Source organism: Sturnus vulgaris, chromosome 11 (assembly GCF_052056855.1).
Source record: "Sturnus vulgaris isolate bStuVul1 chromosome 11, bStuVul1.hap1, whole genome shotgun sequence".
Taxonomy (NCBI): domain Eukaryota; kingdom Metazoa; phylum Chordata; class Aves; order Passeriformes; family Sturnidae; genus Sturnus; species Sturnus vulgaris.
In genome coordinates, this window is record NC_142253.1 from 9,183,772 (window position 1) to 9,198,619 (window position 14,848).

Consider the following 14,848-nt stretch of genomic DNA (forward strand, 5'->3'; position numbering starts at 1 on the left):
CTACTAACTGGGAATGGCCACTTTCACAGCCAGAATAATTCAGATCTTCCCTAAACTGAGGCTGTCACACATTCAGAGGACAAAAATGCAAGCTTTTCCTTCTGCAGAGGATGGTAAATTCCAACAAACAGGCCAAAGACTTAAGCTGACAATTTCCATCTCCATCTCCATCCAGAAACTTCTCTACGTATCTCTGCTCAGCTAGTGCTGTTGATTTTAAATTTTTTTAACATGAGGAAATAAATTTTTAATGAAGTAGTGACAGTTCATTAAAACATATGTTAAAGTCTGCAGCTCTATTACAATGGATTTTCACAACAATGTGTCTTGACAGCATGAAACCACAACATTCTTTAAGTATAGACATCCAGATATGACATATTTTATGGAATAATGGAAGGCTATATAGGCTATATAGGAGAGACTTATTCCATAAAAACAAAGTATTTTTCTTACTTAACAGACTGAACCTCTCTGCAAGTAAAGATTATGTGAAGATGACTGGCTACCTCAGCACCAGTGCTGAGCCTTTTCCTTCCTAAGCATTCTATTCACTGCTCGTAAGAGCCCAGTTTTGATACTTTTCCAGAATGAATTGAAGCCTAAGTGTTCTGACTTCAGTAATAATGACAGTCATGTATCTAAACTGGGAGTAAACCACAAAATTTTACTGAAAGCAAGTTCCCAACTTTTCTTGAGAGAGCTCTCATTAGAAACAGCTACTGAGCACTCTACTGAAATGGATAAAAATTAGTTTAAGGGGCTCAGCCCCTTAATGAATAATGACAGAACACACCTTGCAGATATAAAAGTTGATGTCTTAAGGCAGCACTCAGCACTGGGAACCCAGCAAAACACTTGTACTGAGCACATGAAAATACTAAACCTTTCTTTCTGACTGTGATCTAGTATCTCCTCTGTATAAAACCTCCTCAGGAAAATTACTTTTGTTATTTCTATAAGACATTATACTGCAGATCTTGGATGAGCTAGTAAATTAAGATCTATTTGTTGACTTCTCTCACTCAGATCGAAGATAAAGACAGCTTTAAAAAAATATTCATTTGAAGTCTATTCAGATGGGAGTAATGGTCCAGAGCTCCTCCTGAGATACAATCCAGTGCTAAATTTGTCATGCCTATGGGGGTTTATCTGTCTTATACCACTCTATCTGTCAGCAATTGGGAAAACCTGGATATATGTACTGGAGACTCTGAAGAGCCTTTCAGGGTGTTCATCTCTTCAGGACTTGGGTCCTGACAGAAGCTCACAAAGAATTCCTTAAGTCCACTCAAGTGGCATAACAGAAACACGTTATTTCCAGATTAAGAAACTGCACTGTTGGTCCTGATTTCTGATCAGCAAACCCATGACATGAGCAAACTGTAGGATGAGACTGTTTACACTACATGGACTAGTGGCTAAATTACTTTTAGCACTTTGTACTATCCAACTGTGACAACAAGGAATAAAAAAATGGGACCAGATTTCCTAGTGTATGACAGAAGATAAGAAGAAAGTATCTGAAGTTATTAGATGAATTAGGACCCAGTGTGTCTCCAGCTGAATAATTCTGTTTCTATACTATCACCAATTTGTTTTTATACTTTCTCACCTAAGCTGGCCCCACACAGGAGGGCTGGACCAGATGACCTTTAGTAGCTCCTCCCAACCTAAACTGTTCTACTACTCTGATGAGTATAACGAGACCATATCTTTCAGAGATTCAAGTTAATGTCTGGTAGCCTTCACTCTCACCTTTGGCCTATGACTGACTTGTATTACTCTTCACCTCATGCCAGAAAACAGCTTGGGATAAAGTGGGATAAGGTGGGGTGGTCAAAGGAGGAGAAAGTCTGTGCAGGAAAGAGAAGCTCTGCATCTGTAGAACTTATTTATCTGAGTTTGGTGAAACAGGAATGATCTCACAGCTCTTCTGGTAAGACACAGCTCAGCTTGTTTTCATTCTCTGAATTTAGAAATATGAAGTGGATTAGCTGCCATGCTTTCATGTGTGAAAAGAACAAATGATTTTATTCATGTCACAGGCTAGGGACTGCTGACTGCTAATCAGCCAAAACTGTTCTGATATGTTTGCAGAGCAACATCTGCATAATACTCAGTGGCTTTATTTTATAAAGGCCCTTTTGCTCTTCACTTCAGAATGTGAAATCAGTCAGGGGTTTGAGCTCAAGTCAGCAATTATCAGAGGCAACAAAGGGCAAATACTAACCCTGGGTTTGGTTTGGCAACAACAGTCAGGAAAGTGATTCACAGCTTTCAGTTTGTCGAGCAACTGGCAGTAGCCAGGACTAAGATCATTTTATTCATAACATTTAACAGCTTAATATTTTCACAACTTTCACTTTGCATCATGAGGACAGCTGAGAACTGGTATATCATAAAATCAAAGAATCATTTAGGTTAGAAAAGCCCTCTAAGATCGAGGTCGAGTGGTAACCCCCCACTGTCCAGTCCATCACTAACCCATAACCCTCAGTGCCACATCCACAAGTCTTTTAAATACCTCCAGAAATACTGACTCCACCACTTCCCCAAGCAGCCTGCTCCAGTTTGATAAACTTTCTGCTAAAAAAAAAAATAAAAAATCCTAATATGTAATATAAACCTCCCCTGGTGCAACTTGAGACCATTTCCTCTTGTCTTACCCCAAATATTCCAATGAAGAGAATCCCATATCCTCCATGTATAACTCTTAACTCATCTTTCCCTACTGTTCCTGGTTTGAGGAAGCTTTTAGGTCACATCTCAATCTCTTTTAAGTATATACTTGCCTCACTGTTGACCTAAGTCAAATGACTCTCTGAACTATTAAGAGTATGCAGGGCATATAAAACATTATTTTTATTCCTTTTTCCTCTCTCCAGAGCCTTCATGGCCAAAGAGAGCAACAACAATATTTCTACACAGTTGGCAAATGTATATTGACACAGCCTCCTGATTTTTTTCTAACTCAAAGCACCTATTTTCCCTTATCTCAGCAAAAAGCTATTTTAGTGTTCAATAATGATACCTACTTAATAGACAACTGATGCAAACAGGAAGCCTTCTCAGTTTGCCTACCAAAGATGAGACAAATGAGTGAAACAAAAATAGAATGCAGTGCATGAGAGCACGTGCTCCACATCTATGCAGGTGCCCTCCTCACAACACTCCACAGCCACTTTCTGAGCAGAGACAACAGGACACAGGAGCTGACAAGCAGCAACCCAGGACAGACACCTGGTTTTTCCTCAGGGTCCAAGAGAAACTACAAAACCACAAAGTCCCCTGACACCTTCCCAGCATGTGCAATGACAAGTACCTACCAACAGCTTGTTTACAGTAACTACAGCCCACTATGAAGTTTTCCAAGTTCCTACTTTTTTGTTTCTTTGGTATGTATCACATTTGGAGTCTTCTGATTTGGAATGCTGGCCACATTTTCCTATGGGAAAACCTATGTCTGTACTGGGAAGGGAGAGGCTGAGAGATCATGACAAGAACAAGTACATTTATGTTTGGTATCTTTTATAGTCTTGTGTCGTGCTGTACACACATCAAGAAACACAGCATGTGTTTTATTACTTATTTCAGGACTTTTCCTAAAATCCATGTGAGGCAGACAGAATTGCTTACATTTAGTCTCAAAAAAGACTAAGATTTCTAGAGAAGTAGAACTTTTTCTTTCCTGCATTTCCTCTTTAGAAAGGCTACTCACATAGCCAGCAAGAAGCGTTTCTCCCCAACACCCTCCCTGTCAAGAAATCTTATTTATTGCAGAACCAGAGGCAAGAATGCAAGAAAGTTTGGTCCGTCCGAAGTCCTCTTTCTGCACTCTCCCTTACTGGCAATATCTGTGCTCTGCCTGAAATGCTTCACCTGCATGAAAGCAGAGGGAAAGGTGGGAGGGAGCACATGAACTTCACTGAGTGAGTCAGCTGATATAAACAAGAATGATTCAAGCACAAACATATACCTGATATTCAGGTTTTTCACTTTGCTCCCTTTATACAGAAGAAGTGTCCCACTTCTCTTTTGGAGCCCACCCTTTCAGATGCAACTATCTCCATTCTCCTGGACAAAGAAGGCCCAGAAAAGCCTGAACTGTGTAGGAATGCCGTGCTCTGTTCAATAAGGCACAGGTAAGATGAAACAACAGCTAAGAAGAGTATGAGTGGGGAGGACATACACCACACAAACACATTGTTTTCCTGTTTCTGCTTGTTTGATGGCAAGACACCAACCACTGCTCAAAGCTGCAAAGTTGGGGAGAGACCAGCTTCCTAAAATCAGTTGTAGTTGTTCAGTATTTGGAAGCTACAAGAGTCCAAATAATCCAAAATCCAAAATACTGAAATAATTGAAAGGTTCTTTAAAATAAAATAGCCTTTCATACAACATGAGTGGAGAAATAAAAAATAAATTAAGCAGGAAAGCAGGAAGTTTCCTATCTCCAGCAAGTGACAGATCTGGTTCTGCCTCAGGCCATTCAGTGACCGAAGCATTATAGTAAAATACCTGTTACCCACATCCCAGAAATGTGCAAAATATCCCCAACTTAGCAACACTGATTTAGTCTACTGCAAGTATTTGTGAATCTCTCTCTGTACTGGCATAATTTCTGGCTCACTGTGTATCAAACCTGTGCCTATGTCTGAGCTACAATACTGCTCACCCATGCCCTGACCCACTCCACCTCTGTCCTGCTTGTTCTTACCTGCATCTGGGACCCAATAACAGTATTATTGCAGGCCAGCTCTGTTTTGTTGATTGTGTCCAGCATGGCAGTTTTGCCCACATAGTCTTTATTAGAGTTTAAATGACGCTCCAGCAAGTTCTGCACATCAGCACTGTACTGGTTCGTGAAGGCTTCCTCGTACTGGTCCGTCCAGAGGCGTATCCGATTCTCCCACCCTTCAGCTGTGTTTTCATCCAAGGCATGTGCTTCAGAAGGGGAATTCTGCACCAAACAGCAAAGAATGAATGGATAGTACACAGCAGGAAAACTTATCCACAGTGCTCCAAGCACATGAATAAGCTACAAAAAAAGGCAAATCTGTTCCAAGCTATGTAACTGTTGGTTATGAGGACACATTTTTCAGCATCTGCACCCTCCAGAACACTGTACAACAGTGTCACTTAAAAATGTACTGAGATTTCTGTACAGAACTAAGATCTCTTGAAAGTTGGTATTTGGCACTGCTACATAAAATAAAATTGGGCTAGCATGCAGCCAGAAAAAAAATTGTAAGCCACTTTGGAAAAGTAATTAAGTACATTAAAAAAGCAAAGGCACAGAATACACAAAGGCAAATAAATCTCATGTAGGCTTGTCCTACAGTCAACCCACTCACAGCTAACACAGTGCTCGATGATGCTGACTGCATCTCAATCTTTGCAGCAACTGATCCAAAAATAGTCCTGAACCTTCTAGCTAAATGGTCACCAGAGTTTCAAGAAACTGAATGTAGAGCATAAGCTAATACCCAGAGAGTTAAAACTGCAAGTCTTAAGCAGAGTAAAGAAGAGAGGGCAAAATCAGGTAATCCGTTTAGACTGTCTTATAAAGGAGGGGAAAACAGAAGCTGGTAGAAGGAAAAACACTTAAGCTTCATTCTTTACTTGGTAATAGTTCAAGTAGTTCAACAAATACTCCAGAGCTCAGTAACTCAACTGGCTTCATAAAGCACTGAGACATGGATGACACTGAGGTCTTAGTAACAAGGACAAGTGCAGAGCAATCATTATTTTAATCATATATATTAAAAACAGTAAGAGTTTCATGCATTTTTACCCTCCCAAGTCACTTGTATACTATGGAGATGGTGCATAGGGACACCACAGGATTGTCCTCTTTCCTCTGAGCCACCTGCTAGAAGCCACTGCCAGCTGCAGGACTGGAGTCAGGTGGAACTGAGCAAACCTTAAGCCACCTCTTGTGTGTCTAGAAACAAATGCAGCTCACAGTTCAAGTCTACTTTTTTGTCAAGTAACCTTCCTATTCAATGGCCACACCTACCACTAATGCAGGAAGTCTGAGGTAAATATATTGTCCATCCATCCCTACTAAGAGGATGTGGAGAGAAACAAGGCAGTACTATTAGGGACTCCCAATATTAAACTTGTGAACTACTTTGATGTCCAAGCTTGAAATAGCTTTGATGCAATCAAACAATAACTGCCCTCACAGAAGAGCAGCCACAACCAGTTCTACATCCCTTACATCAAACACCCCACTCCCAAGTGCCATGAATCAATCACCTCTCAGAACTGGATTGCATTATCTGACTGGAAGCTATCAGAAGCAAATGGAAGGTTCAAGGGGCAATTCCTGTGATACCCTTTTGAATAGGCCTCTGCAAGGTTTGAGTCTATTACAAGGCTGGCCCCACAATCAGAAATTGCCCAGGCAAACCAAAAAAGGGACAAAATAAAGGGGAAAAAAATCCCACCACCATCACAGAGGGTTGTAATTTCTACTCACCTTCATCCTCAGAGACTTTCGTGAGCCCTCTCGAAAAGCCTGTCCCCCAGACGAGGAGAGAGAGAAAAAACAAAGTATTATAGATTTCCTAAGAATGAGGATCCCAAAACCACATAAAATCTTACTCCAATCCTTAATAAAAGATAGCAAGAATTACAGGAAAACCTACACAAGAAACAGTGGACCTGAACAAAAACAGACTGCAATGCAAATCCAGTGGAAACTGCTGAAAAGCTTGATGGCCAGGATTTCTGAACTAAAAAACATGCCTCACACTTAGTAAAAATGCCAAGATTAAAACCCAAACTGTCCCAACTAACTCCACTTGCTTTCATACAAGAAAGGTCCAGCAACAGAATCAAGGTGGTTCACAATAAAAAAAATAACCCCTCCAGACCTCACGTAGCTCCTGCCTCCAGAGTTTTGTTTAATCAGTGCCTAGCACAAGAACTTCAAGGGAAACCTAACCTGTGGAAAATCATGGTAAAGCTGGCAGATGATGGGAAAGAACCAGCTGCTCTCATGTTTGTATTCCAATATAAGCAATTCAAAATTATTTCAGTCCCCAAACCCTCACAAACAAGACAGTAAAGTCATCCCTCAACAAATGCTCATCACTACCTACATAGTTTTCCACACAGGCACTCTGTCCCTGAAGAACAGAGCCAAGAAGCTCTGCAGTCCAAATTCCTCAACAAAGCCTTCTAAAAAATACCATGCTCCCTTCATTTTTCATTCAATTCACAGACTGACCCTTTGCCACAAACAGCCAGACTCCAGAAGCTATTTCCCCAAATCCTAATACAGTAAAAGGAAAAAATATGTAATTGAGTCCACGCGCTGAGCATGAATGGACAGCATTGGGAAATAAGGGTGGAGTTCCAGCAAGGTAATTTTTAAACCAACAGCCACGTACCCGAGCAGGTCACAAATACAAGGCGTCCCATTATTACACCCCAAAGAGCAATTCTTGACAGAACAAAAATTTCTTGTCTACTGCCAGCTTGTCAACCTGCTCCTAACAACACTCTGCACAGCATTTGGTAGGAACTGCAGCAACATTATCTCACTCCACATACCTTGATCTTTTTGGTCTTTGGAGCAGCACGAGCCTTTTCTGTACTCCTCTTCCTCTTCTTGGGTTTGCTCCTGCGGACGCGGTTGACGGTCAGCGTGATGCTGGTTGGCGTGTGCTGCGTGGCCGTGTACAGCACTGTGGAGGGAGAGAGTTCTTCATCCCAGCTCTCAGTGGCACTGCTGTCCCCGCCTAGAGAGACAAGTGCTTCATGAGCTTCTCATCCCTGAGAGCACAGCTTACCCTTATGTCCATTTTCATCAGGACAACTTGCTGCCCCTGCACAGCTCTTCCCTGAGAGAACTACATCTACTCTGTTTTCCCACCCGAACTGGGAACAGGTGTTCCAAACTTCTGATATGTCACAGAATAGCACTGATGAAAATTCTCCTTTTCTGTTCACAAGATAATCTGATTTTCCCTAGAGCTAACTGAGGTGAAGCGTAAGGAGAGGAGAAAATCCCAGTGGTCGGGAGGCAAAGAACATTAGCTGGCACTGATCAGAGTTAGATGATTACAGCATCCAAAAGACAAAGGTCTTGTAGAAAGAAAATAAAAGTCACCATTATCTGAATTATAACCTCAAACTCACCTGACACGTTGTCCTGCTTCCGGCGGCGGAGTCTGATCACCTTCCCCCTGCTCATTCCTCTGCCAAAGGAGAATGCACAATTGAAGCTGGTTTGTAGGAGTAAAGTCACTTGAAATTCAACAGGATGTCACAAGATGCGTGCCCTCAGTGGGGCCCAGGATGATAAGAACATCGATTTAACATCCTCATCTCCACTCCTGGTGCCACCAACACTTGTCAGGCTGACAACGCAAAGGAGGAGGGTCAATACTGGGTAAAGCACTGGAAAGAACGCTCCAGTTAGCAAAAGGAAGTCTGTCCCACAGCCCAAAGGTGACATGGTTCGCTAAGAGCAGTCAACACAAGGAGCAGCCCAGATCTGCACTGCACCAAAGCTTACCTGCACTTTTCACACTTGAGGAGGAAACCATCTTGGGAGACACTGCAGTGGCACCAAGTGGGAATTGATTCTCCTTCTGAGGAGCTCTCACTATCCCCGGAGTTCTCCTCATCAGGCGAGTGCAGGCCATTCAGTTCTGCGCGAGGTATAATGGTCTGGACAGGAGGAGAGGCTGGCGGCGTTGGAGGAGGAGGGGCTCCATAATTATGATCCTGAAAATGAGTATTTGCGGTACTACTTTTAATGTGAAGATACGATGCCTAGAAACTGAAGTCCCAAATCCACAGTTCCCAGGTTAATATTTAACTGGTGTAAAACAATAGCCTGAATTCCTCAACCTACCAAGAAAGTACAGTAATAGCTCTGAAACATGTAAATTATTTCCTTCAGCACCAATAAATTAAACTCAAAACCTATGAAAACAACCAGGCTATTTCGACATTAACTGTTGTACTGCTAATAATCTGAGATGACATAAGTGTTTAAACAGTAGAACCAGCTGCTCTGAGATGCAGAGTTTCTGTCTGTTGAGATATTCAAAACTCAACTGGACATGGTCTTGAGCAACCTGCTCAAGCAGAGTCAGCTTGAGCAGGGAGGCTGGATTATGTGATCTCAAGAGGCCCCTTCCAACCTCAGTGATTCTGTGACACCCTGTTTATCCCACAGCTTCAAGCCATGCTCCCACTCTTCCTGACTGCTCCTTGATTCTCCTTGTTTTAAGTTACCAGTGTGAAAATCTGCGCAGTTGAAACAAGTATAAATAGTGCACAATTAACCAAATAGGACATAAAATTACCAGAAAATTATATATTCATATATATTCACACTTCATTCATATACTTCAGTTAAAAATCTATCACCTAGAACACTAATAAAGCGTGCTGTAGAGTATGCAAAGCTTCACAAACAATAAACACAGAAATGAAAAACGTACGGCAGAACTCAGCTCTAACTTAGTGTTCCCTAATAAATAAGCCAAAACTCTTAAGGCTTAATAGGCAAAGAACTATGGAACAAGGAGAAAAGAGTAAAAGTAGACAGTAAAGAGCTGATTCACTGCAGAGAGAGTACTCACTGCGTAAGGCAGCCCGCGATAGCTGTGTTTCTGGGTGGCCCCATAGCCGTGGCTGGAGTACACATTCTTCTCACTGACAGCTGGACTAGCTTCCACAGACTCTGGGCTGCAGAAAGGGCCAGAAGTAAAACCCATCAATACAACATCATTTTTTTTAGTGCCAGTATTTCACTGCTCTTTTCTATTGAACACATGAGCTCAAAATGAAGAAACTTCATAAAATCGAGGTGGTGTCATGCGTTTCACCAAGCATCATGTGTACAGAAGCTGTACAGGATGAACCTGCTTTCAGAGGTAAGGAACTGAGTAAGGGCCACCCTATATAGCTCATTAAACTAGGTCTTAGTCTCGGAAGTTAAAAAGGTAATTAGCATGTAAGAAGCTCAGTTTCCTTATTGTTTGAGGAAATTTGGTCTAGTTCAGCATTCGCATCTGAACCCAGCTAGCTTAATCTCAAAGCCACTGAACAGTACTGCCATTTTATCTCTGCAACAGCTTATTTCAACTGCAGCTAAGCAGCTTTCCTGCACCTGCGCTTGTTCTCTCTCCCTCAGATACCAATTGTTACTAAGTCCAACACCCTGTGATAAAGCTTGCATGAAAACTGCAGCTATCCTGACAGCAACTACCAGGAATTGGAGATTCCTGTTATAAAGAGACAACAAAATCCATGACCTGGTCAGACAGTGGCCACAGACAGATCAGATTCACCCTGTGTTTTCTATACAGCAGCCTGCAATGAGCCTAACAGGAAATCTGCTGCTGAGTTACAATGCACTCTTCCACCACAGGGTGGTGAAAAAAAACAGCTAAAAATCAAAGGTATATCCTCAGCAGAAAGCTGCAGAAACCCTACTCAGAGAAGGGACAGCTGCAATTCAATGCAGGGGATATTAGATAATGAGGCTACAGACAGAACACCAGCAAGGAAACACACTGTCTTCTGTTACAAGTAGAAGATACAAGTCAGATAACCTCTACACAGATCAGAAGTAGAGCCTGTATCAGAATATGGCAGAATATTACTGAATCATGTCTGCATATGAAATCTTCATCAAAATTACAGCATGGAGCTGAGCAAGCAGGGAAGAAAAATACAGAAAAGGAAAACTTTACCTCGGACTTTTGCTGCTCTGGTGAGATCTCACAGGATTCTCAGTGGGTCCTACATGGTCAGTGTGAAACAGGCACCATCAAACAATGGCCAGCAATCATACCTGGGGCAGGGCTTAGGCACCCAAGAAGAGTAACCCTTTGCCCTTTGGACTTCCTATTAGCTCTTGAAATCTCTGCTGCACTGAAATTTGCCCCACCCTGGCACTCCACCTCATCTATTCTCCAAGGCACCAACCTCTGAGCTTCTGGATTATTCTGGAGTAAGGTGGATCTGTCTTTGCAACATAAAGGAGCAATAATTTATTGTACAAAGGACTGCAGAAAGCAGAAGATATTACACCTATGCAAACAACACTTCTGTAGCTCAGGATTTAGGTGCACGACATGATAAATTCAGTTAGTTTTCAATGTGACTACAGCCAGCTAAACTGTCAGAAGCAGGAGATATAGATGATTTCTCTCAGAGGATATACTTCTTAATAAAAGGTACCATGTAGAGCTTGCCACATAATCCAGCCTTTGCAACAATCCTTTAGGACTTTCAGATTGGTACTGTGTCAAATCCCTTCAGGTTTAATAACACATTCAGAAATATTTCAATATTAGAAGGAAAAGAGCCTAAACAGTCGAAAGCAGCAGATACGTCCTCTGTCCAAGTCACCCACATTCCTAACCACAGACTGGAATACCAGCAATGCTGCCACAAGCATTAGCAATAAAACTTCAGGATTGTTGGTGCAACGGTGTCCAGGGGCAACAACGCTGGGGCCCATGCTTCCTCAGCAGCAGCACGCCAAGGAGTTTCCACACCTTCCAATATGCAGTCAGACTAACACAACAAAACTACTCTGCAGCCTCCATGTCACCCTTAGATGAACAGCAACACTCTACACCATTTTCACCTCCTTTCTGTATCAGAGGTCGGAGTAAAGCTCAGCCCGTAAAGAGGATCAGCTAGTTTTACCTTCCCCACTGCCTTCATGATGCATATCTTGGAATCAATTCCTTGTAAGAGGTACGAAGCTCAGGTACTCCAGACTTTATGCATCAAACCAGAAAGTTTCAGAAGCAAAGTGAAGGACAGCCTTAACTTTGAATAGACCCCTGAAGGACGCTTCAGCAGTAACAGTGCATTGATGCAAAGCCCAGAGAATGAAGTCCTGGCATTCCCAATTTTTACAAAACAGTCAGACAAACGAATTCAGAAATCTTCAAATGCCTTGTTTCAAAGCACTCCAGCCTAGACTCAAGTTGGTCCTACAAATTTCTTACAAGGGAGAAAGAAAATGCTTTGCCCAAGGTTTACAGTCAGTCTTTTTGATACCTAAATGCTACAAGGGACACATGCGCAGATACATCTGGCTCTTCTCCCTACCACGCTCAGCTTTGAAAGCAAAGTACATGAGCAAACTATTTAGCACTCTTCCTCCTGTCATAAACAGTTTAAAATTCCTGCATGTTGAGTCTTCAAAGTGCTGCTGTGGGAGAAGCAGGGTGACAAGCAATACTAAATGTTAGATCTTGAAAAGTGAAGGATCATGTAACCAGTACAGATGAGTGACTTACTAGATTCTGATTCCCCGTTTCAAAACAACGTGTAAAAATGTGGGCTTTAGGATGGAATGAAGCATCACGAAGAATGGCTAGAATGGGGCCAGTGCCAAGACAGACAAAAAAGAGCATTAGCAGTCTTGCAGAGAGTATGACTGCGTAGTCAAACTCTATGCATAGTCAAATCAGGGTGAGATGGAAGGGAAAAACAATGATTCATACCGTAGCCCACTGCTCTTACAGATCAAAATTAACAGAGTCTGGAGAAATTTCTGTTCTACACTGATCCAGCTGACATGCAGGTATTTGCACAGTAGATACCTTTAAATAATACATGGGAGAAACCTACCTCCAAAACGTCATTTGTAGATTTTTATAAAGAGATACTACAGCCTTTGCTTCAAAGAAGGATGCAGGCAAGCAGGAGGTAGAAGTGCACAGAAATAAACTTCAGCCCTCACTCTCATCCCTGACAAAAACATACTCTCATCCTAGCTGACATCATCCTAACAAGGGTTTTACGAAGAGATCACAATGCAGTATTTCCTGATTTTGAAATGCTCTGACTCTGAAGAAGCAGCCTTTTAAAAGAAATGTAAGTCCCCTCCAAGAGGCCTCAGAGATACAGCTGCAATGAGAGCCCTGCACGTGGTCCTGTGGTGGGAACTCCAAAGAATGCTCTCTGAGGTGTTGCTCCTTGGAGTCTGCTCAGGAGCAGAAACAAAATAAAGGTGCCTACCCAGGCTGATGCTGTCTCACATCTCTGTCAAACTCCAAAGGTATCCACAAAGCAGTCATACAAAACTAGTACCAAGTCTGAGCTAACAGGTTCTACTGAGAGGAAGGTTCAGCACGCTGATCCCTCACATTACAGCTGCTGGAAAAGGAGCTTGTACCATGCCAACGTCAAGCCTGTGTACAGCAAACGCACGACTGCCTGCACTTGAGTGTAGATTTACTAGTCAAGCTGATCCAAAACATATGGTTGAGTGCCTCAGACCGTTGGAATTCTCCTTTTCCCCATATCCTCTATCAAACTTACCAATTCCCATAACACTGCATTTGTTAACACCCATTTCTCATACACCCATCTCTGGACCAGCGGCCCCTTTCTCCCGAGTGGAGAAAGCACTGGCACCAATCCTACAGCCCAACTCCAGGTCAGCCCTCTGGCACCCTCCCATTCTCCTTTCTCCTCATCCGTGGGGTAACACTCACTCCGATCCTGCAGCCATGTCGGAGTAGGACGTATCTGGTGTGGTGACTCCCAGAGGGATTGCAATGCTCATGACGCCCGTCGGGGATCACGGAGTCCAGAGGGCAGCGACTGGCCGCTCCGAGGGCGGAGAGGAGCCGCAGAGCCTCGGCCAACACGTCACGGACATGGGGAAACCTACCGGGGTAGAAACAAAGCATTGCATCTCCGTTACAGGATGAGGTCTCCCTGGATGCCTCTAAAGAAGGCTTTTACAGCAAAGAAAAGCAGAAATAGATTTCCATCAGTGACATGCCACATCATTTTTACTTAATTTTCATATGTAGGGCCAGGAAAGGTAGATGGTAGTAGTTTGGTGGGGAGGTTGGGGGTTTTTTACAGTGCTGGACTGACATGTAATGAGCTGCTTTGCCTTAAAGCTGATAATGATAGCTCCCCCCATTCCCCAAGTAAATTTAGGACTAATTATCAGATAAGTAATCTATTAAGTCCTTTTGCATATAAGCAGCAGCTGTCACCTCTCACCCACAGCCCTCCAACAGCATTTCCTAACTCTTTCTCCAAACAAGCTGCAGGCAAAATCCCATCTCTGTGGACAACTAGACAATGCCAGGGTGGACTGAGCTGAGACTCTCCCTGGAGATCAGCCTGTATGTGCATTCGCTAGGCCTACAGCACAGGTGAGTGTGAGCGGCAGAGCAGCTGCTCCCACACCACCGATGGCTCCCCTGGCCACGAGGCCCATCCTGGACTCTGCACGGGCGGCTCAGTGAGCCCTGACACAGCGGGCCTGACTGTCCCTGACACCTCCCCACGGCAGAGCCACGTCAGACGGCTGGGCGCGGGGAATGCGGCGGGAGCACTGGCTGTGTGCATTGGCTGTGTGCGGGGAGCCGGGTGAGTCACGGCGGCCCCGGGGCGCAGCCGCCGCCGTGCCGGGGAAGCCCGGGCTCCACCTTCCCTGCTGACCACAGCGCTCTGCCACGGCCGCCACAGAAATCGCCCATAAACGCGGCCTTCCTAGGGTCGGATGGCGGCCGGAGGTGAAACGGGATCAGCTCCTCGTTATGTAAATAACCTCGATAACACAGATGAGCATAAAGGAGCTATTATTCTACACAGCTCGAGAGACCATTCCCCCCCGCCCCCAACACAGAGAGAAGCTGCATTTCTGCACGAGGCAAAGGTAGCTCCAAAACCAAAGACAAATGGTGACAAGCACCCTCTCTGCACGTTAGAGTTTAAGGGCAGCCTCGAATACTTTCCACTGCCTTTCCCTGGCTCCAGCAGCACAGACAAGCCAGCCTGCTGTCACATGCTCCCCGGCATCTCGGGGCCCTGCCAGCAAACCCTC

The 14,848-nt window shown here is 43.6% G+C and overlaps 1 protein-coding gene across 2 annotated transcripts in view; it reads right to left on the reverse strand.

The window, feature by feature from the left end:
• SETD5 (SET domain containing 5) overlaps window positions 1-14,164 on the reverse strand; it is a 40,332-nt gene extending 26,168 nt beyond the window's left edge. Inside the window, exons 1-7 of one of the 2 annotated variants that reach the window (XM_088171421.1) lie at window positions 13,497-14,164; window positions 9,612-9,717; window positions 8,534-8,745; window positions 8,155-8,213; window positions 7,567-7,700; window positions 6,488-6,526; window positions 4,721-4,963 (exon numbers count right to left, since the gene is read on the reverse strand). In XM_088171421.1, coding sequence (XP_088027547.1) covers window positions 4,721-4,963; window positions 6,488-6,526; window positions 7,567-7,700; window positions 8,155-8,213; window positions 8,534-8,745; window positions 9,612-9,717; window positions 13,497-13,567 — 864 coding nt within the window. In that variant the 5' untranslated portion in view covers window positions 13,568-14,164. Of the gene's footprint in view, window positions 1-4,720; window positions 4,964-6,487; window positions 6,527-7,566; window positions 7,755-8,154; window positions 8,214-8,533; window positions 8,746-9,611; window positions 9,718-13,496 lie in introns of both variants that reach the window. The other variant, XM_014872364.2, reaches the window with a different exon arrangement.
• Between the last annotated feature and the right edge of the window lie 684 nt (window positions 14,165-14,848).